Raw genomic sequence first — 20960 nt, 5'->3', positions numbered from 1 at the left:
GTGAGAGGAATTAGCAGACTTCAGATCTTTGATGCTCTGATGATAATTCTGTACATTTTCTTTAATAGGCGCTTAAGTGCATTTCCACATCAGACAGTAATTGAAAGAGACAGGATGCTCTGGATTGTGTCAGTGTAAAACTGGAAGAGCAGACTCAGCCTGACTGTGTTTTGCAATAAACGTCCCATTTCAGAAAGAAAGTAATAATGACAGTAATGGCTTTCTAATAAATAAAAAAGAGTGTGTGTCATTTTATTTTATTTTACAAGGCCTTATTGAGATTATAATTATTCAAGTGTAATAATTAAATGTATTGGAAAATATGAAAGTAACCGATGAAAAATGATCATTAATTTCAGGTTTATGTAAATGTAAATAGTGTTCAAGGTCAGATTCGTACTTGTACTTTAGTATTTGGAAGGAGACTCACCTTAAAAGGCACTTGGGGTTTGTAGTTCGGTGGCAAATCCCAGCTGAGAAGGACAGACGTCTTCATCACAGCTTTGACACCAAAGTTTAGTGTTGGAAAATCTGGGGTAGGAAAATTGCTTGATTATTATCTTAAGTGAGAAATCTTGAACACCACAATGTAGTTTCTGTGTGTAATTGAATTTCACAGCACTATCCAGCATGTAACCCTCCCAGTAAACAATGTGACCAGACTTGACAAGCCACTGGCAAATTGATCAAGAAAATAGCCTTCATCTCCTTAAGCCTTCCACTTATTACACCACTCTCACAACAAGATATTTGCTACGGGTCGAACTCAACAACATTATCACAGAGAAATGTATACTGCAGTGGGAAGGGGCAACATGCGTCACACACAACTGGTTCTAAATAAAAAATCTTTTTTATAAGATTATAAAATGCATGAGGAGGTACATGCTGGGTACGCATTAGATTTGTGTGAAGTGGGAGGGAGGATGAGGAGGCATAGTAATGTGACTGCAGCGTGTAATGAGATTAGTACTCTATAAATCAATAAACAGTGCCGTACAGTACTGAGTGGTAGATGAGAAAGACATGCCGCTGATAAAGACAGAAAAGAGTCGGTTGTGGAGTGTTCAAAACATCAGCTGGCGACGTTCGAGTACTTGCTCACAAATGTTTGTGGGGAGGGTTGTATAAACCGAAAGGTGAGACGCTGATGTTTTGTTTTAGAATCAAATACCTCGGCTTTGTGCATATCGAAATGTTCTGGCAGTGGTCCTACCGTTTGACATGGTCCTGCTCTGAATGCTCGGGCTGAGGGGTCCCCCGCCCTTGCTGGTATAGGCCTGCACCCGGATGTCATAGGTGGTGTCAGGATTAAGGCCCAGGATGGTCATGTGAGTGTCAGACGTGCGATTGGTGCTGTTCTGCTGACTATTAATGTCCCTGTACACCACCATGTAGTACACGATTTTGCCGTTCCTCTCTGCCAGCAGCGGCGGCTCCCAGGTCAGCTCGGTGCTCGACTGAGTCAGTCCTGTTACTTGTAGGTTGAAGGGGAAGCCTGAGGGCACGTCTTCTGTGGTACTGATCTCCTTCACGTAGGCCTCGCCAATGCCTGCGCGATTACGAGCACTGAGGCGGAAGACATAGGTCGCGCCTTTGTGCAGTCCGGTGACAGTGTAGTGGTCATCGATCTTCCTCAGCTCACGTGAGGTATAGTTTTCTTCATCAGTGCGCTTGTACTGCAGCTGGTAGCCCATCAGCTCACCCACCATCTCCTTAGGTGGCTGCCACTGGATCAGCGCTGTGTTGCCCATGGTGGTGCTGATCATCATAGTCGGCTTGCCTGGCACTGAAAAACGAAAACAACAATTTAATGTTAACGTATTTTAATTCTTCTAAATATATAGGATCTATTTTAAACAGCAAATCAGACAATAAAACTTCCCGATATAACATCTGGAAGCTGATACCATTTTAACAGCAGTACATGATAACTGTTATAGCGAACATACATGTGGTAGACAGTCTTCTAATGATAATAGTCTCTTGAATGAGGAAGACAGAGGCTTCAAGCCTAAAGGATAGTACCACTGTATTCATTGCAAACAGATGGCATGCATCCAATCTTTTCCTATGATAACACTGATAAAACTCTGACCTGCCCCCGTCGTGGTGATGACTTTAGCTTTGCTACGGGCTCCATCTCCCTTGGTGGTGTACGCGGCTACAGTGACAGAGTACGTGGTCTCTGAATGCAGTCCGCCAATGATGGCCTCCTGCAAAATGAAAAACAAAATCACAAGATCAGAGGTTAAAAGGAATCAGTGAGCAGAATGGCACAGCCTCAGTGTCATTCCGCCACCCCCAATAACAAAAAGAGAAACCCTTTTCACACAAGCGCCTAGCCCCTGAAAAATCACACAGCACCAAGAGAAACAATGGCAGGATTAAAACCCCCATTCTCCATCCACTGGTAGCTTCTTGATCAATTTGCCTATCAGAAAAAAAATTAATTAGGCATTAAATTATTTTGAAGGCACACATACAAAAACACACACAGGACCAGGAACTTTTCTTTGTCAAGAAAAACTCCTCACCCCAAGTCGTTAGGCACACGCATAACCCATTAACCAACAAACCAACCACATGAACCAGAACGTCACCAGTGTGTCAGTGTTCATGTCTGCTGCGTGGATAAGCACGAGATTATAGCCAGAGGATTTTAGGATCATCACTACACTACCCATAAAACAGAACACGTCTGACTGTTGGACATTAAAACTCTTCAAGATTAATCTTAAAGATAAATAAACATCATAAACTTTGTTTTTAAATCCTTAAGTTAGCTTCAAGTCCTCTGGATTCTCATGTACGACAAATATTCACACAGCCTTAACACAAAGACAGACACACTAAGGTGGTTGAACAAATCAGTAACTCAGCAGTGAGGAACGAACAACTGAGGTAACACACTCTTACTGGTAACCTGCTGCAGTGCTGGCACTTACTTCACCAGACTGCATCAGTCTGAATAAAACACACCCACACACACTAGGATTAAACACCCTGAGCTTAAACAAAGAACGTATGTAAACAGACACACACAAGCATATGTGAACGCACATACTTACCTGTGTACAGTGTATGTACTGTATATAAATACACACCTTAATATACACGTATGCACACACACAATGATACACGCAGACGTGCATACACTCGATACAAAGAACAAATGAACGCCTGCGGCTTGGGCACACATACTAGAGCTGCCTGTTTCTCACTGGGGCCACTGAGAGGACGAATGCGCCGATGCCTACAAGCCTTCCTGTTGGAACTTCCTGCAAACTTCCAACCCTTGGAAAATGTTATATGGCTTTATCCTTTAACGCTGTTTCTCTAACTGATGAAGTTTTAATTTCCTGACCGGAGAAGAACATTCAACTGTCTATATAAGCCGGCGCTGTTTGACAATGCTTTTTACTGCCCCTCTCTTTAAGGGACATTTGGTACTCCCACACCAGCCTTTAAGAGAGACGGGTAGGAAAATGCTAAATTACTGAATCATAAAACCATTTTAACTTTATGGAGAAAGTCTCATTACTTTAATCATACAAAATGGCTTTCACAGTCTCAGCAGAGGCAGCCGCAGAGATCTTTTTCCTCCCTATTCTGGCAGGAACGAATCTGGTCTAGTAACACTTTTGAAACTCAGCAGAAAATGAAAAAGCAGGGCTTCAAAGTTTCCTTCAGAGCAAATGCTTAGAGCAGCACCAAAGGGCATTACAGAGATTATCAAGTCGACTAGTTATAGAAATGGATTCTTCTCTACAAGCCTCCCTACACCACTATCCTCACTCGGGTAGAAAATGCCAGGGGAAAAATGGGCAGCTTTGTTAAAACAAATACATTTGCTTCAGATAAGCTTTAGCTTAAGCCCAACATTTGATGTTCTCCATGCGTTGTTTGCATTAAACATGCCGTAATTATGTGAAACATTAATATTGCTTCAGTTCCATCAATTCTATCCTCTGTGAAGAAGCCATGGGTCGACGAGACATGCTGTTGTTGATATTGGTCTGCAGCTAGTCACGCAAAATTATTAAACTGGCTCACAGGCTGCTATTGCATAAACATGGCTGTTGATAGATGCAGACGTGTGAACAGATGTCTTCCTCAGACATCTCTGTCTGTCAGGTGTTAATCAACACATTAGGAGGAGAGGCAAGCCTGGCTCATGCAATGTGGGTGTAGCTGGAGGAATCTGGCCATGTGTGCCATACATCCAGAATTCAATGTTATCAGATAAATAAAATGATCTGCACGCATCCCACTGGCTCATTTATACATAAAGAAAAAATACTGTGTTGATATATAACCAGATACAGCATCCATCAACCTTAACGGGTGGTCACCCATTGGATTAATCCTCTTTCTATATTTTCTTTCTTAAACAATCCACCTGCCCCTGTACGAATGCTGAAAACAGTGTTTGTTATTCAGGCAGGTTTTTATTGAATTTCTGACTGGGAACAGTAAGTGACTGCATTTAAGCTAGTGCAATCTGACGTCTGGGAAGTAATAAGCCATAACAAAGGGCTATGTGACAGCCATGGAACAGTGAGCTGCCATCCAGGCAAATGAAAAGAACATGAAAGGCTGGTGGCAATCTTGGAGATGTGTGGAGCTGATAAAACACACAGCTCCTCCCCTCAGATAGACATGTCATCTGGAACAGTGGGGGAGACAGCAGGTTAGGTGAGCCTGATTAATGTCATTGCCGCACTCGGGTAGTGACACACAGCCTTCGACTGCACCGTGCGCTCAGTGGGGGTGGGGGAGGCTCTGCATTCTCGCTGCAGTAAGTGCCTCCCATCCAAGTGACTGCCCAGCTGTTACTTCGAGCTTGTCTTACAGTAAAATGTTTAAATATTAGACATGAATGCAATCAGCAGTGGGAAAAAAATCCTCATGCTCTGTTGTTGCAGTATCTTTTAGAGAACATCACACACAAACACGCATAAATATAAAAACCAGGAGCCATTAGAGCACACATCTCTTGCTGTGGTTATGATGGGGTTATGATCTGTCGTGAGGATTCATACCGAGTGGATTACAGGCACGGCTTGCATAGAAATAAACACACAAGCATAAAACACACAACTCGTAATCCAAACACACAAGCACACACAAAACCCGCAAAAATTTCAGAGTGGAGAAGGCCTGCCCTGCTAGACAACCCAGCAGCACACATGAGGGTTACTCACATGCTCGGTGGACTCCTCAATATTCCACTGATGAGAGAGAAGACACAGGACACAGGGTTGGGGAGAGAAATGAGTCAGAGACAAAACAACAGGCACGGAAAAAAAGCACTGGTCTTTTTTTCGCTCAAAGACAGATGAATGTAGGTGTCATGCAGAGTAAAAAACACAGAGGGAGTGTGATGGAAGAGAAGGAGTAAAAAACAATGAAGACATGTTGAGTGGCATAAAACAAATTGTGTAACCGAGTTGAGCAATGATTGTGAAACACATTATTGTTTATGATGCACTGCCTTGTTTCTCATTTCCCTATGAATCAAATAAAAACTTTCCCTTCCTCACCTGCAGAATCGCACCACGGTTCATTAGAAAAACTATCTCACTTGACATAAACAAAGCGCAGAATCTATGAAATATTTCCTTTTCCCTTACAAAAGTGGAGAAGGGGGCTTTTATTCATTATATTTTAATATGTTTTCAAAATGTTCTCCTTGCTGTGCTTGGCCAAGTGATTCCTGGGGGAAGTGAAAGCCCATTTTGTGCCATGGGGCTCCGTTGGTGCAGAGCGTGAAATCCTATTATCAGTGCCGCTATGCTAGCCCTGTGACATCAAACCCCATCGATGCATAACGCTACTGCTGGCGTTTACCAGCAACCCGTTCTACAGTTCAGCTACTGCAGAGGCGCTCACTGATGGGTGGCCTGGCTGACAAGGGGCAGGGGAGAGGATGACACCGGTAACACTGATGACGGACAAAAAAGATACGGGATAGATGGTTTGGCTGAGGAAGAACGGTGGATGGGTGGGTGATGATGGAAAACATTTTGATTTGATCATTAGGGTGCATAACTGTTGTAACAGCTGTTGGTGGACCACTGGGGAGAAGAGATGGAGTGGATTAGTGAGAGTTAATGCTGGGACATGAGGGGATCACAGGAGGAAGTGGGAGAAGTTACGAGACCAGAAACTGAATTTGAACCGTTGAGAGTTCTACTTAGAGGTTTGTTTCACCCAAATTACCAAAGAACATATTTTGCACTGACCTCTGGTGGTGGATCATGAAAGTTTTGTATTTACCTGCATTTAGAGATCTCTGTGTCTCTTGACTCTCTAATACAATACATGACATTTTGGTAGTTTTGCTCATTGCAGGAATAATTTCTTTGGAAATACGTATTTTTACAACCAGCAGAACTAACTTAGCAGAAACATTAAGGGTCTTTAGACAGATATATAGAGATCATCACACAGGATCGCACTTTAATTAAGACATTTATTTGAATGGTCATTTAAGGATTTCTAAAAAAAACAATGATTTAACATTGGACAGGTGCCCTTTAAGACAAAACTTCATGCTTTTGGGGATCTCTTCTTTCCTCCTCATTTATCTTTCCATTCTTCTCCACACTTTCACAAACACAGGGAACGAGCCTCACACACTGTTGATCCATTGTGCATTAGAGAGACTGTGTTCATCATCCTCCATTGACTGTTGGGATATGGGAAGACAAAAGAGCTAGCTTCTCCTCCCAGCTCCCTGCGGATGGGTCTTTATCACCGACTGGCTAACTGAAGCATGAGCTAGGACTCTGCATGGTCCCTGCTGCAACTGGTCGAGACACCTGGTGCATCAAAATCTGCTGCCTCATGCTCCCCTGACTTAGCGGGACATTAAAGAGTAGCATTTAAGAACAGCTGCTACTTAACTCCATGAATAACAGTTTGCGACGTGCCTAATTGCTTAATTTGTTTACCGTCGACTCCACTCAGTATGTCAACAGATCAGCGAACATGGCTCACATGAGTTCCTATCCCATTTGGGCTTAATCCCTTTCTATTGCAACTTCTTTAGCTTTCTGCTTATATCCATGGGAGAATTATAAATTATCCCTCATTTATATTTCGATTGCCATAGCAAGCTGAAAACACATCATTGCTGATAAGCGTCATTTGTGGGAACGGAGCAGTGTAATTTGCAGACGGGTGAATGCAAATGTGATGACATGGGCTGAGATGTGTGGCTATTAAAATGGGAGCGAGGAGGGAACGAGTGATGTGGAAGAGAAGGAGCTGTCATGATTGATGGAGTGAAGCAGGCTGAGGTGCTTCTTTTCTCTTTTTTTCGATTCCCATTCAACTCCAATCTGAGGCAGTGAAGGCCTCAGAGGTAGTGAAGCATTGCCTGCTTTCTCGCGTGCACACAGACACACACAAACACACCGACCACAAAAACGCATGAATGGTCACACGAAGTGAACTTGGAAGTATTGCTGAAAGAGGCAAAGCTGTGCAGTAAAGAAAAAGTGTGCAGAAAATGTACAGAACCACAGACGGTGGCTAATGACTTTAAACTCGATTATGCCGTTTCGTCCCAGGTTGTATAGACGAGTACATGAAGACATGTGCCTGCAGGCTGCTGTGACTCCATAGTGATGGAGCTGGCTATGTGGTGTGGTGTTGCCCACTCAGGGTCAGGCCACTTTCCCAATAGAAATATGGCTGGAAAAGGGTCGATAACATCACACTGTCAACATGGCCTCTGGTTTAAATTTAGCAGGGAAATGAGGGCGCTGTGTGGGCTTCTGCTTGAAAAGAAAAGAGGCGCTTAAAACACCCACGCACAGGCAAGCTTTCCCAGCTCTCCTCCCGGCATTTCAGCTAACCCTGAGATAGGGTGGACTGGAGAGAGGGAGCCAGAAACAGTGAGACAAAGCAAAGGGGAGAGGTGATAACGATTTTGACAGAATCTGCAATCAACTTAGAATCGTGATTGAAGTCTGAGGAGAGATTGTGGTGTGTTGTCGAAGCTGAAAACTCTGGATTTTTCTTTTCCTTCTGGCAGGCAAGCTGTGTATCCAATGCAGGTGAGAGGGTGAACATGGAGCTCGTTTCACAACACATTAGGTAAATTACTCAGAGAAACACTAAGGGATGTGCCAAGATGGAAGAAAATTGCCTTTTCTTTCACCATCAATTACAGGTGTGCGTTTGAGGGATTTGCATGACTCAAGCGTGAGTCATGAACTCTTCTCAGCCAGCTGGAACGCCTACTACTAGGTCGATCTACATTGAGCATGTTTGCACACGTTATCTCCCTTGTTTTTTTTCCACTTGTTGTTGGAGTATGTGAATGGAAAAATATTTGAGAAAAGTAAAGGGATTGTTCCGAAACCAGTTGGACAAACAAGTGTGATGGAGCGTTGGCTGAATGTGTTCTTCCATGACATCTCGGCAGGTTTGTGCAGGTTTGTTACTCAGTGCCGTTTCACAGAAAACTATTTGTTGAGATGACTCCATCAAGGATAACAAACTTGCACGCAAGCCTCTGGTCATTACTCAACTGGTTTCTCAGGCTGGAGGAGTGCAAAAAGGCAGCTGAGAGAGAAAGGGAATGCAGATGGAGGGAGGGAGAAAAGAAAAACAGAAGAAGGGAGGAGGTCTTCAGGTTTCTGCCTGGGGAGGGGACCGCAAGTTTGAGAGGTGTCCTGGGCGCCACACTGGAACACGAGAGCTTTTCTTGAACACCAAATTGCAGCGTGTCTTTGTGTTTGCTGTGTGAACCTGGCACAAATGAGACATGGCCGGGACTATTGTTTGCACAACAAGTCGGGTCATGTTCAGTTCAGTTTTCACAACGCAAAACATGCTGAACATGTCTACATGAAGTAAACACTTCCAGGAAGACAAGCAGATACCATGTTTTTCTCCTCTTCCAGATCAGACGATGCTGCCCTGACTGTCAAGCAATCTACTAAACAGTTAGATAACAATGGACTGTCAGCAAGAGGTGCCAGAAACTAGCGCTGTTGGACTGAAAGTTGAAGGCAGACTCTTTCACCAGATGTAGAGACAGGAAGTCACTATGTTATACAGTTATTCAGCACCTTAAATTTACTTAATAAGTCTCAAGTGAGATGACTTGAGTCACTTGGGTGGTTTAACAACGACATACTTTTTTTTCTTCATGTACGTATTACTGATTGCCCTGTCGAACAACTGAACTCCTACCTTGCATCATTTGGGATTTACCACATATGACAACATCATATCAAGGTGACTTTGACTGGGCTTCCTCTTCTGTTAAGATAAGACAAGAAACAACGGGGGCGGGGGGTTTGCGAACATAAATGAGGGTTAATAGCTCCACTCAAGGACACAGCAGTGTGCACCGCCTGGAAACTGAACCAGCAACCTGCCAGTCCCCCTACAGCTGCTAAGTATTTATCAGCAAACACTGCTCAGAGACACATACAATGCTGCTCTGAGTTTTTTTCCTGTGATGTTCCTGCGGCCAGCGAGGGTGTACTTGTTCAAATTAGATGTTTTTGTTGGAGGCCATCCAGGGTGCGAGTGAATGCGTGTTCACGCAAATGTTACTCCCGGCAAACAATCAGAAAAAGGCTCTTAAGCTGGTCTCTCTTCACCCAAAGAGCGGGAAAAGTAAGAGTAGGGTTTTTGGCTTTAAGATATTCATGAATCTCTGAATCCTTCTTAAGGATTACAATCTCTCATCCATCTCACGACGTTGCACAGCTTTGGGGCGATTCAGAGCAGCCTGCATTAATGTGTAAAGGACGGCGTCAGGAAAATAACTGTAATTTATAAACATGGTAACAAGGCAGTGCATATGTATTACTGCTAAACTCGCAATGAGAGGTGCATTGATTCCACTAAGCCCCATCCTGATGTAACACATATAAAATATTTAATAGCTATTACTGTAGAATTAGAATGGATCTTGTTACGACAGCTAATCCAAAGCTGTGGGAGCAGGGTACCAATTTAGAGTCGCATGTCACATGTGGAGAAAGATGAAAAAAGAGGGTGGAGGAGTAGGGGGGCTACTGCAGAAAGAAAATTCCACGTGTGTCACCCAGTATGGAGGAAATGAAGCGTGAACTCGGAGAATGGAAGGGAATAGGGGAGCGGTGGAGAATGAAAATAATGGGAAACGATCATAAGACAGATACAGCGAGTGAAAGTGAGACAGAGAAAGACAAGACAGAAGTAAGACATCATCCAGTACCTGTGCTTCTGGCAAAGCAACGTCCATGATATTAGGCTGGCCTCGAGGTTCACCGTTTTCAAGCCGGGAGAAGATGACCTGGTATCCTCGGATTTGGCCATGTTGCTTCCCCTGCAGGGGCGGCTTCCAGGTGACCCGGATGGCTGTGGAGTTTATGGCCTCAACTTCCAGCTTCCTGGGGGGTGCTCCTGGCACTGGAATCCAGAAAAGGAGAGAGGGAAGGAAGGCAGATTGTGAGAGTAAGACGGACAGCAGCCCATTTTAAACAGAGAGCTTGCTACACCCATGTTAAAAAGACCCCTCATTAGTCCAGCTTTGCTTTTCCACACTGGGCCAAACAAAGCCAGAATAATGCTGCTCCAGGGTGTGATTCTAGAGAGAATGGCGGCACTCTGGAATCAGAGGCGTGACGTGTAACGCAACAGCTTCCGTGTCTGTTCTGCCTTGACAGCTCTCCCCTTTACACAGACATCGATGTGGTTCTGTGACTACATCTGCTGCAGGCATAAAGGCAACGATGTCCCCAATTTATACACAACTGGAAGACAAAATAAAGCTTAAACATTCCCGCCTAAAAAAGGCTGTAAAAAGGGTCTAGTGAGAGAGGGAGGACCGAGCAAAAATATGCCAAGCTAGTGTTTTTCCTAAGTTCCTTGTGTTTGTGATGAGGAGCCAAAACTATCAAAATAATGACTCCTGAGATTTTTATAGACTCTGCTGCTCTGTAGCAGGAAGTGATACAAGAACTGGCCATGAATCAAAATGATCTCCACTCAAATTCAGACCTTCTGTGACGACCGTGTCCCAAAAACACCCCATGCAGTACAGCATGTGGTCTAGCGATGTCTGTAATGTCCTTAATTCCGGTATGAAATTAGCTGTGTTGCAGCAAACTTCAAACACATTAATTATAGACGGTTCTCTCTGAGGAGCAGCCGCTCTCTATCACACTGCAAACAAAACGAGGAAGGAGTGAAAAAAGGAGGGAGATAGAAAGGAGAGAGGGAGAGTTGTGCTCCACTTCTATTCCTCAGAACAGAAGAGACAAAATAAGAAAGCATTTAAACAGTGAGAGCAGAGTAAAGTATTGCAGAGCCGAGGCCTGCGGGTGATGAGACTTAACCTGCCATAGATGCAAAGTGTTGAAGCTAAAAAGAAGAAGGTTAAAGGAGAGAAAGAAGAGCAGTTGACCCCATTTTCTCCCACCGAAGCCTTATTAACTCACAATTGATCAACAGGACAAAGAGAAATGTGCAGTTGAAGTTGAAGAGAGCGAAGAAGAATAGTGACAACAGCCGCAAGCAAGAGTCTGAAAGGACTCTGCTTCCGGAGAGGTGTCTATGGAGTCAAATAAGGGTCCCTCATATTTTGAGCTTATGGAATGATCGTCAAAAAATAACCTCACACCCTGCAGTCGTATACAAAGCATCGCGTGTATGTGAAAAATACAAGCATGTATCTGAATTTGTTTGTTTGTGTGTGTAGCTGTAGAAAAGTGAAATTCAAGTAAATTTTTCTAAAATGTTTCACCAAGTTTGACACACATGTCCTATCTGAGCATGTGACACTGAAGAAATGAGCTAAAAGCACAAATTGTGACTTTTCTTAACCCTGTGCAGATGAGCCAATCAGGACGTTGACCTCTGACCAATTCAAACGGTCCAATTAAATCAGAAGACTACAGGTGCAGTGAGCTTTTCAAGGAGAAGCATTCAGCCACATCAGCGCATGTTGTTTCAGCTACGTGTCCTGTGTAAATTAACGTGAAACACTGAAGCAAAACCTGTCATCTGATGTTGAGATTACAACGTTAAGTTTTTTAAATTATGAATGTTAATTAGATTCTGTCAAAACATTTGCCTGCCTCACATTCCTATTTTTACTGGGAAACATCAACTGAGGCTACGTGATAATGTTGTTTTCTTACTGTTGTGTGCTTCATCACATTCAACCTCTTGACGCCAATGCCATGTGTTAACGGAGGAAATTAATTATTTGCTGTGAAGTAGTTTATTGAAAGTGTAAAAAAAAACAACTTTCACAGTATTTTCACAGAATAAGGTGAGTGATGCTACTATTACAAAACTAGCACTAGGTTTTTGAATAACTGAACATGGACCCTCCCAAGAAAACGTCTCTGAGGACCAGCACATAATAAACCTGATATACTTGTGTACTTAATTGTAAATAAACATGTGGCTTAAATATAAAAAAACACTTTTATATATGAAATGTGATAGCGGAAATAGTTCTGTCATTCTTCATATTAAAAGTGAGCTTCGATCCATATTCAATTCTCAAGCACTGGGGTGGGGGCCTTCCTTTGCTTTCTTCTTCTGATTGGACTGGTTCATTGAATGGTCAGAGGGCAGTGTGCTGATTGGCTAGTCAGTGTAAATTACCTTACAGCTCATAGACACAAATAAGGAAGTTGTGTTTCTGTCACACACATAAAAATATTTCTACACACAATGTTTACATATATGCAAATCATATCTGCTGTTGTCACGTGTGTACACAATACGTCTACACCTACAAAGCTTTTTTACATATTTGCAAATTACATCTGTGTTCACAAACTTTTTTCTCACAATTTTACAAATTCACACATTTATATATATGAATTCATTTTATACATGCATACAAAGTGTGATATACACTTGCAGGGTGTGAGACTTATTTCATACACTCAAAATATGACCCTATTAACCCTTATGTCACTCAACAGGTGTCAACCTACCATCCTCTTTGGTTTTCATCCTCACTGGGGCACTTTCAGGGCCCGGGCCTACATCAGTGTGTGCCCTCACCCACACCTGATACTCAGTCCACTTCTCCAGGCCCACCAGCACATAGCTGGTGGCGTCTGCGCCGATGCCAGTCACCTCGTGCCGCTCTGTGTCCTCTCCAGCCAGGGCCTGGTAGCTGACTGTGTAGCGCACAATGGCGCCGTGGCGGCTAGCGGCGGGCGGTGCCACCCAACTCACCTTGAGACTGGTAGAGCTCAGGCTGACCAGGTGTACCTCTTGAGGGGGAGCGGACGGGGCTGCAGGGAGGGTAGGGAGGGGGAGCAAAACCACACGGAAGGAGGGGCATGGATCAAGCAAACGAAAAAGAAACTAAACACAAGCAAAAACAAGGCAAAACTGGGGAAGCGTTTTTGGTCAATATAAAAATCAAATGTCAATATTTGTATACAAGTCAGGTTATATAAGAAAACTGAAACTTGCATTGTATATCTCTAATGAAAGAGGCAGACACAAAATGAATACTGTTATTCTTATTATTTAATTTTATCTTTAAGTAAACAAAGCTGGGTTTAAAATACATGTTCATGTGTCTACCTGACAAAGTCTTAGAGTTAAGATATTGATTCTATCTGATGTTCATGACATCAACGTCCAATCAATCTATTTGATATTTAGGACATCTTGTCTAAATTCATACTGTAGATGATACATTTAATAATATTAGATTGCATATGTGAATATGACATTTCATTTTTGTGCTGAATACAAAAAGCTTCCATACTAAACAGGTTGCTGCCTCTGGACTGAGAGACTTGCTGCAAAAAAAAACACATTACCGGGCTACTGCTGAAGCTGTGTTTGGCACTGAATTTATGTGAGAGGCCATGAAACTACAGGGTGAGGTGAAGAAAACATAAAATGTGCCAAAATTTTACAAGGCAGCGTTTTTTTATAAAGGCGTAATTTGCCCTTAATTGCCCTCTCTGCTGCCTCTCGCAGTGCGAAGAAGGAGCAATAAACTGACCATATATGTGCCGGTGTGTGAACAAACACTTAACCATGTTAAACGGGGTTCGCACATCAATGCAGAAGCTCTGAGCTTCCTAGAAGTGGTGTCAGAACCCGGTCAGAGCTGCCGCTGAGATACACAGGGCTACTGCTGAGGTTATGTTTACATAAAGCTATAATTTCATAATCAGCAGTTAGAATTCGAGCCACTATGATTATTATTATTATTATAAACTCCCACACGTCATTAATCTTTTAATACGAATGGCAAGAAGACCAGCAAAAGTGCAGTCATATTTTTAGTTTTCAAACTACTGGTTCAACAGGTCATCAATGTGATTTTATTTGAGGACTAAGTTATAGTCTGTCTACCTCATCCTGTTCCATTTTATAATCATAAACTCTTCTGGTGCATTCCCCAGATATAGTCGGCAATCTCTTGCTACACCTCCAGTCTGGAATAATAGGATTACCAAAATAAATAAGATTTATTTACAAGATTTAAACAAGATTAAATTATGATTAAAATGATAACAGCTTAAAAAAAAAGCCATAAAAAAACATGTCACTTCTCAAGTCCAGAGGTAAAAGCAGAGAACCAATAAACAATTCTACAATGGAACACAAATACAACACAGAAAACAAACTGAACTGCATTCACGAATTCCATGCATCTAACACAATCACAAACTTATTCAACTCGACTAAAAAAAAGGGCTCCTCAAAAGAATAGAATGAGAAACTGAGTAAAATAAAATTCGAGGCAGGGGTTTTACACAAAGCATGCCCGTGAAATGTGTCTTTTAATCAGCAGAGCAATGGACAGTGAGCTCAAATGCAAATCCAATAAATTAATGTTAGGACATGGAACTCCACCTTCTCAGTCTATTAAGAGTTAACAAAAGAGAAGTGAGTCACATCAGGTGGTCGCTGAACCACGAGAGAGAAAACTACAAAGAGAACACTGTGTATTAAAAAGGAATGAAAACAATGCAGATGGATTGCACAGGATATTTAGAAATCGAGGTCCTGGTTAAAAAATGGAACCAATCTGAGGAGCGTCAAACATTGGGCTTGAGATTATTGATTAAGAAGATAAAGTCCGATACTTAATTCTTTGACCATATATATTGTACATTAAAAGTACGGTCACACACATAATTAAAGAGTTGAATTATATATTTCTTTTTGTTTGCAACATTGATCTGAGTTACTGCTGTCATTAACCGTTTTACACTAAACACTAATATACAACTACTTATGTATAGTTGTTTTTCAATGTTTGTAAAAGATCTGCCAAACATTTTGGACTTTTCCATCCTGTGGTGTAATTTGTCATGTTGGAGATCAAGTTTGTTCATAGAAGTATGGAACTTTTCCACTCGTCAGGTCCTTCGCTGAGTGGTAGAGTTGTACTTTGACCATAGTTTGGATAAAGCTCAGTTATGTTCAGTGCTCTGAATCCAAATAAAAACAAAAGTAAACATTGAAATGCAGCACTTTGAAAATGTCCCTCTGTCCCACCGTCTGTTTGCTGCTGAACCTTCCTGAGGCTTCGCTGCTTATTTCATGCACAGCATCCTACTGTCGCATGTAAATCCAAATTCTGTGACACAGACTCGTCACATCTCTTGATCTTGATTGACGGTTATATAACTCTGGGGTCGTCTGAGGTGTTAGCTCTTCAATGAATTTGTCTGTCCCCGTCTGGGGGAAATTTTCAAAAAGACGTATCCATGCACCCTGTTCCGATCTGTTCTATTCTAACGGTGCAGCCACAGAAATTAAGCTACTGACTGGACACAAATCATAGTGTGAAGTGTCACTGTCCATCTGTTATTTTGGAATTTCTTCAACAAGTTTGAATAGTTGTCTTTTTACAGAAAAACATACCAATATAATTCTAGTATTTTAAAAATACAATTTTACAATTCAAAGTGTTCATCGTTAAGTTGAACGCTGTTTACCAGCAGCAATACGTGTTATTACACATTCAGTATCACTGGGTTTACCAAATCATAAGTTGCAGAAGGTTCAATTATTGTTTTTATTTTGAGCTTCCTTATTTCTAACAAATGCACTTTTGAACAGAATGTGTGCAGGAATAAAAAAAAAAAATGCTGTACATAAGCTCCCCTGAGTGAAGTGGTACAAGCACCGCAGCAAAAACATCAGCAGTCAGATTGCAGAGGGACATTTTGAGTGCAGGCTCTGTAAAAGCGCATAATGATATGGAGGTAAAATAACACAGCCCCGCTCACAAATGTGGGAACACGACACATTAAACATACCTTTGACAGTGAATACAGGGCCTGCCCTCACATAGACGGACAGGAGGGTTAGTGTTGGTGACAGAGGAGAGGTGGTAGAAGCGTGAAGCTGGCAGGGACTGCTGCACTGTCAGCATTTTATGCCGTGCTGAAATTGACTTGACATTCAAGTTGCCCACAATCTCTGCTTTAAGCTCCATGAAAGTCAACTTTGTCCTGCTCTGAAAATAATGACCTTAATCTGTGTCAGCTGGCTGAGGGTGACCGTCACCCTACGGAATCACTGGTTAGTGGACAACGAGGAGAGGAAGGCAGATGAGAGGAAAGAGGAAAAGATGGTGGACTTACTGGACTGGGCGGTGCGGGCCTCGATGGGCTGTGTGTAAACGCCTAAACCCATCTCAGAACGGGCTGCCAGCGAGAAATGGTACAAGGTGTCAGGCTTTAAACCATCCACGGCGTGAGAGCCCGCTGGGTTGAAGGTCACATGTATCTGTGGGGGGGGGAATTGGACAGAAACTTGCTGCTGAATTACAATCAAAGACAATTAAGTCACTTCACATCTTGAGCTACAGGAATAATAATGAAATCCTAAAGCCTAAACTGCTGTCTGTCCTTCTTGCATGCAGAGAATGCAACTACATTTGAGAGCATCTCTCACTAATAACAATTTGTCCTCTGGTTTACTGTTGGTGCAGTGGTCCAGTAGAGAAGGACAACAACAGTGAGAGACAGCTCTGAACAACCAGCTACAATAGTGAATCTTTCTTATCAGCTGGGGGGCTGACTGCAGAACTACAATCACAGTTTTCAGCCGCGGCTCCTCATTCTGAGAAATTGCATCATAAAGAGCCAGATTCATTTGTCTTCATTCGCACAGTAAAATATGAGATGACCACAAATGAGACAGACAGAGAGACTGACAGACAGACAGACCAGACAGATAAATGGATAGATATACAGACAGAAAGATAGATGCAGCATGTGGTAGAGAGAATCAGGTCATGAAATAATTATAACTTCATGTTGTTATTCTAACCTTGTTGTCTGAGCCAGTCTCCCAGTACTGCAGCTCATACTTTGTGATGGGGCCCTGAACAGGCCACAGCCACGTGAGCATGATGCGGGTGTCCAGCTCGGCTTCTGCCTCAAAGCTCGACGGCTGCGCAGGGACTGGGTAGAGAGGGGCGAGAGGATCCAGGTTAGAATAAAATAAAAGAATAAATACCTAAAGGTCAATAGTTATAACCACATCCCAAAAACCGAATGTATAGGAAGGCTTCCGCAAAGTATAATTGAGTTAATAATACATGCTCAATCTAATGTAAACTTTATCTCAAGTTATCTTTAAGGCATATTTGATCAGAAATAATGAAAGAACATCTGAACCATACATTAACACACATGAATGAACACACAGAGCCACAAACGGTGGTTGGCCGCTCACCTCCCTGCTGCGTTTTCACTTGCAGGATATCAGAAGGTGGCCCGTCACCGACAGAGGTGAAGCCCAGCACCCGCAGGCTGTACGTGATATCAGGAGTCAGGCCTGAGATGGTGGTCAGACTGCTGTCATCTGTGTTGTGTTTCTGCCAGGCGCTGAGCGGAGCCGTCAGGTCCGAGCTGTAGTACACTCGATAGCCCCTGATTTGCCCATTGGGTTCCTCGGGCGGTTCCCACTGGACCAGCATTGTGCTGGCACTTAGCATGCGCGCCTGGACGTGCAGCGGAGGTGAGGAGGGGGCCTGTTCACCGGTGCGTGTCTCCACGGGGTCGCTGGGTGGCCCGCGGCCAATGTTGTTGACAGCCATGACACGGAACTCGTACTCGGAGTAAGGGCTAAGTCCGCCAATGCTGTAGCGGGTGGTTGCTACACCTTCCACTTCCTGGAAGCCAGTGTCTGCGGACTTGGCTTTGTATTGGATCATGTAGTAGGACACAGGTTCTGGGTTCCCAGAGTCCCAGGTGAGTGTCACACTGGTGGCTGTGGTCTCTGTCACAATGAGGGAGGTTGGGGGCTTTGGCAAGGCTGAGGAGTGAGAAGCACGGCATTAGCTTTAATATCAGGAATTGACTTTTAGGACTTGTGGGTAATTTGATAACAATTGGATGTCTGACACATTTGACACCATAACTCTCAGAATGCACACATTACAGCTGAATTCGCTCTTGTGGAGAAAAGACGTGACTCCATAATGCTCCGTTCTGTAAGTCGTTGCACTGAAATGATTGTTTTATGAGCTAATCCTTATAGTACTCTCAGCAGCCATTATCCCTAAATGAAAAGAAAAGCTCGACTGAAATCCCAATTTTGTGTTTTATATCCGGTCCTACCATTACAAACAATATGAGAAAATTGCAAGAGTGGTTCCTGTTGTGACTGAAAGACAACGGGGGGAAAACAGGGGATCTTCATTATTGTTTCCTTGAAGAAGGGGGGGAGGGGGGGTCTGTAATGCTGCGGTCCCTCTAAATGGCTGTGACATTCTGTGTATCGATCAGCTGAGTGGAAAGTGGGATCAATTTTTACGACAACTGATAAGAGAGGCTGCAACGGGTAGACAACACAGTCGCATAGTCACAGACACACAGGTGGGAAAAGCCACATTCACACAAACACTCGGGCAGAGAAAGAAAAAAATAACTGAACCAACACAAGGACAGACGCATAAAAGCCCAAACACAAGACATCAATGCTCATTGACAGAGAGACTGCAAACAGCTACAGCCTTTAATTTTTTATCTCTCAGTATAAACAAGAACCACAGGCGACAGCACCACAGATGTTTACGTTTCAGTTGACTTCAGTGATTTATTTTGTTTATATTCAATTTCTGAACCTTAGAATCAACAGAATTCACATTATAGCAGGATCCTCAGAGATAGTTTGACGGAACAAGTCTGACCCTCTCACCTTTGACAGTAACCTGAGCCGTGGCTTCGATGATGCCCAGAGAAGACATGGCCACGCACGTGTAGTTGGCCGACTCGCGGATGTTTGTGACCTCCAGCACATTGCGCCCCAGCGGCATCTCTTCCTCCTTGGTCAGCTCCACCAGGCCCGTCGTCCACTTGACGTAGGGCATCGGAGAGCCCACTGCCACGCACGTCAGATTGATGCTGCCGCCTGGCATCACCTCTTGGTTGGTGGGTGGAATTGAGAATCTTGGTGGGACTCTTCGCACTACAGAAACGTATGGGACAAAAGGGTGAATACGTTGGATATGTAAGGTGAATATAAGGTTCGATGCTAAACTCTAACTAAGAAAAGCTGACAAAATGGAGAGCTGGTTGCTTTTGTCCGAATGTGTAGGCGAGCACAATGGGAATAATAGGACTGTCAAAAAAATGGCTGTGGAAACTCACAAGAAAACTTAGAGGGGGTGGTTCATCCACTTCCCTACAAAAGGGAATATAATGAAAAAATAGCCCAGTTTTGCTTGAGACTACGTCTGGCCCTCTTTTGTCAGAGTGTCAAATGATGGCGAGAGTTGCATCATTGAGGGACCCCGTGGAGATGGCATTGTTTGATTTCTCCTCCTGCTCCCTCTCTCTGGCTCCTTCTGCTCAGCCTGTCTTTCTCACTCGCTCTCCCTCTCTTTGTGCAGTTCTGATATGCAGATAGGCTGACATTAAAAAGGGGTTCCCATGGAGACAAGAAGGGCCCGTTGACGTCGCCAGGGACAAGGCAAACACCGATGCAGAAGCTCCATGCAATACTGAAAAGCTGGCCCAGAATAAACAGGCAGCCGGCATTTACATATGACTTGTTTTCTATCTAAATAAAGATACACAAGCAATGCTTACACTTAAGATCTTTCTCTGGCAAGTTTTGGCAACGACAGCAAACTTGCCTGACGTGGTAAAGAAAACCTTACTTGACGCTGCTATGTGAACGTCCATCAATGTCAGAACAGTTGAATTTATGACATGCTGAACACTACCATAGTGTGTGGCGCAATGTAGGAAGGAGGAGCCCTGACTTCTTTGACCTTGATTATGTAGAAAGTGAGGCCAAGCCAAACATTAAGCTCCCAAGTGAGAAGCCATTATTGCCACCTCACTACTGCTGCTTGTATGTATTCAAAACATTACGGCATGAAGCTATCCCCGCAGAATTCATGCTGCTTGTTTCCCCTAATGCACTACAACATCTCTGTGTCTCTCTAGAAAAAAAAAAGCCCTTCACTGTAATTGCTCTTTTGCAACGGTCCCCATGAAAATGGATTTTAAAATGTGAGTCTCCCTCCACCTTTCCTTACCCCCCATCCCACCCTTCACCCCTCCCTCCCCTCCCGAATCTAATTTGAACCGGAACGTCATTACAGCCATGCTTGTTATTCCCCTCATTATGTGGTGAAATGGAAAAACACAAAAGCACGTTTTGAGATTCCAGTCAGGAAAAGGCTGGTTCTCTGGACTGTGCTGTAACAAGGGGGACCCGCTTCACACTCATCTGAATTTTCCCCAAATAATTGAGTGGATGTATATAGACCCCGAAGCTGGTTTTTAATTAATACAATCATGTGAGCTTGAACTTTTTGGCTCGATGTGTCAGTGTCTCAATATTAATATTCCAGGTCTGTGCCACAAAACAGACTGATACGACTGATATGTCGTGGAATTAGGTCTTTGAGTTACTTTCCAGGGTAAATCAAAAGTTCGTTTTGATGATTTAAACGACTTAATTATTCAGAGAGT

At 43.2% G+C, this 20960-nt stretch overlaps 1 protein-coding gene across 19 annotated transcripts in view; it reads right to left on the bottom strand.

The window, feature by feature from the left end:
• LOC109638972 (receptor-type tyrosine-protein phosphatase F) overlaps nt 1-20960 on the bottom strand; it is a 157438-nt gene that overhangs the window by 40412 nt on the left and 96066 nt on the right. For 7 of the 19 annotated variants that reach the window (XM_069510779.1, XM_069510782.1, XM_069510784.1 and 4 more), the window contains 10 exons: nt 19174-19443; nt 17707-18288; nt 17299-17432; nt 16608-16752; nt 12972-13277; nt 10232-10425; nt 5208-5234; nt 2099-2216; nt 1217-1789; nt 431-531 (listed from right to left, as the gene is read on the bottom strand). In XM_069510779.1, the coding sequence (XP_069366880.1) occupies nt 431-531; nt 1217-1789; nt 2099-2216; nt 5208-5234; nt 10232-10425; nt 12972-13277; nt 16608-16752; nt 17299-17432; nt 17707-18288; nt 19174-19443 (2450 nt within the window). The remainder of the gene's footprint in view (nt 1-430; nt 532-1216; nt 1790-2098; nt 2217-5207; nt 5235-10231; nt 10426-12971; nt 13278-16607; nt 16753-17298; nt 17433-17706; nt 18289-19173; nt 19444-20960) is intronic. The other 12 variants (XM_069510788.1, XM_069510789.1, XM_069510785.1 and 9 more) reach the window with 3 other exon arrangements.

Source organism: Paralichthys olivaceus, chromosome 16 (assembly GCF_024713975.1).
Source record: "Paralichthys olivaceus isolate ysfri-2021 chromosome 16, ASM2471397v2, whole genome shotgun sequence".
In the NCBI taxonomy this organism is placed as follows: domain Eukaryota; kingdom Metazoa; phylum Chordata; class Actinopteri; order Pleuronectiformes; family Paralichthyidae; genus Paralichthys; species Paralichthys olivaceus.
This window is presented reverse-complemented; position numbering and strand designations above follow the sequence as displayed.